The sequence below is a fragment of the Octodon degus genome, unplaced genomic scaffold (genome assembly GCF_000260255.1).
Source record: "Octodon degus isolate 3935 unplaced genomic scaffold, OctDeg1.0 scaffold00141, whole genome shotgun sequence".
Taxonomy (NCBI): domain Eukaryota; kingdom Metazoa; phylum Chordata; class Mammalia; order Rodentia; family Octodontidae; genus Octodon; species Octodon degus.
Genome location: NW_004524717.1, coordinates 5,773,203 through 5,773,905, shown reverse-complemented (window position 1 = coordinate 5,773,905; position 703 = coordinate 5,773,203). Strand labels below are relative to the sequence as shown.

The following is a 703-nucleotide window of genomic DNA, read 5'->3' as shown; positions in this document are numbered from 1 at the left end:
GGGTTGGCGGGACGCGCGCTCCGTGCCGGCGCCGGCCTCGAGCCCGCGCTCCCCCCCCCGCGTGCCCGCGCCGCTGCGCGATGCAGTGTGGGGAATGGCTGGGGTTGGCTGAAGAGCGCACAGTGGAGTTTTAATGTCCGCCATGTTGGCCATGGCGTATTGAAGAGAGCGAGCGAGCGAGGAGCGGAGCGGCACAGCCTCCCACCCTCCCGGCTGGTCTTAGTGCCCGGACGGCGGGCTCTGTGCTCCGCCCCTCCAGTCCCCGGCAGCGGCAGGCGAGTGGGGACCGAACCCCCGGTTCTCCATGATCCCGCTGGCCGGGGCCGTTTCCCCAGAGCGGAGAGGTATCTGCTGCGCCTGAGATGAGTAAACTGTCGTTTCGGGCGCGGGCGCTAGACGCCTCGAAGCCGCTGCCGGTTTTCCGCTGTGAGGATCTGCCCGACCTGCACGAATACGCCTCGATAAACCGGGCCGTGCCGCAGATGCCCACCGGAATGGAGAAGGAAGAGGAGTCGGTACGTGTTAACTCCCCTGTCCGACCCGCCGCCCGGCCCCGCTCCCCGTGCTGCCCGCGGCGGCGGCCGAGCAGCGACCCACACAAAATGGCCGCCATCTTCTCCTCGCCGCCGACTCTGGTCGCCGGCCGGGCCTTCCCTCCGCCTCCCCCGGCCTCGAGCCCCGGCCGCCGCGGCCCGGCGGGGCC

The 703-nt window shown here is 71.3% G+C and overlaps 1 protein-coding gene across 4 annotated transcripts in view; it reads left to right on the top strand.

The window, feature by feature from the left end:
- The window catches only part of Epc1 (enhancer of polycomb homolog 1), a 100,905-nt gene that overhangs the window by 26,612 nt on the left and 73,590 nt on the right, over nucleotides 1–703 (top strand). Inside the window, exon 1 of one of the 4 annotated variants that reach the window (XM_012517038.2) lies at nucleotides 14–515. The exons of 1 other annotated variant lie outside the window; for it this stretch is intronic. In XM_012517038.2, coding sequence (XP_012372492.1) covers nucleotides 363–515 — 153 coding nt within the window. In that variant the 5' untranslated portion in view covers nucleotides 14–362. Of the gene's footprint in view, nucleotides 1–13; nucleotides 516–703 lie in introns of those variants that run through there. 2 more of the 4 variants (XM_004641761.2, XM_004641762.1) reach the window with 2 other exon arrangements.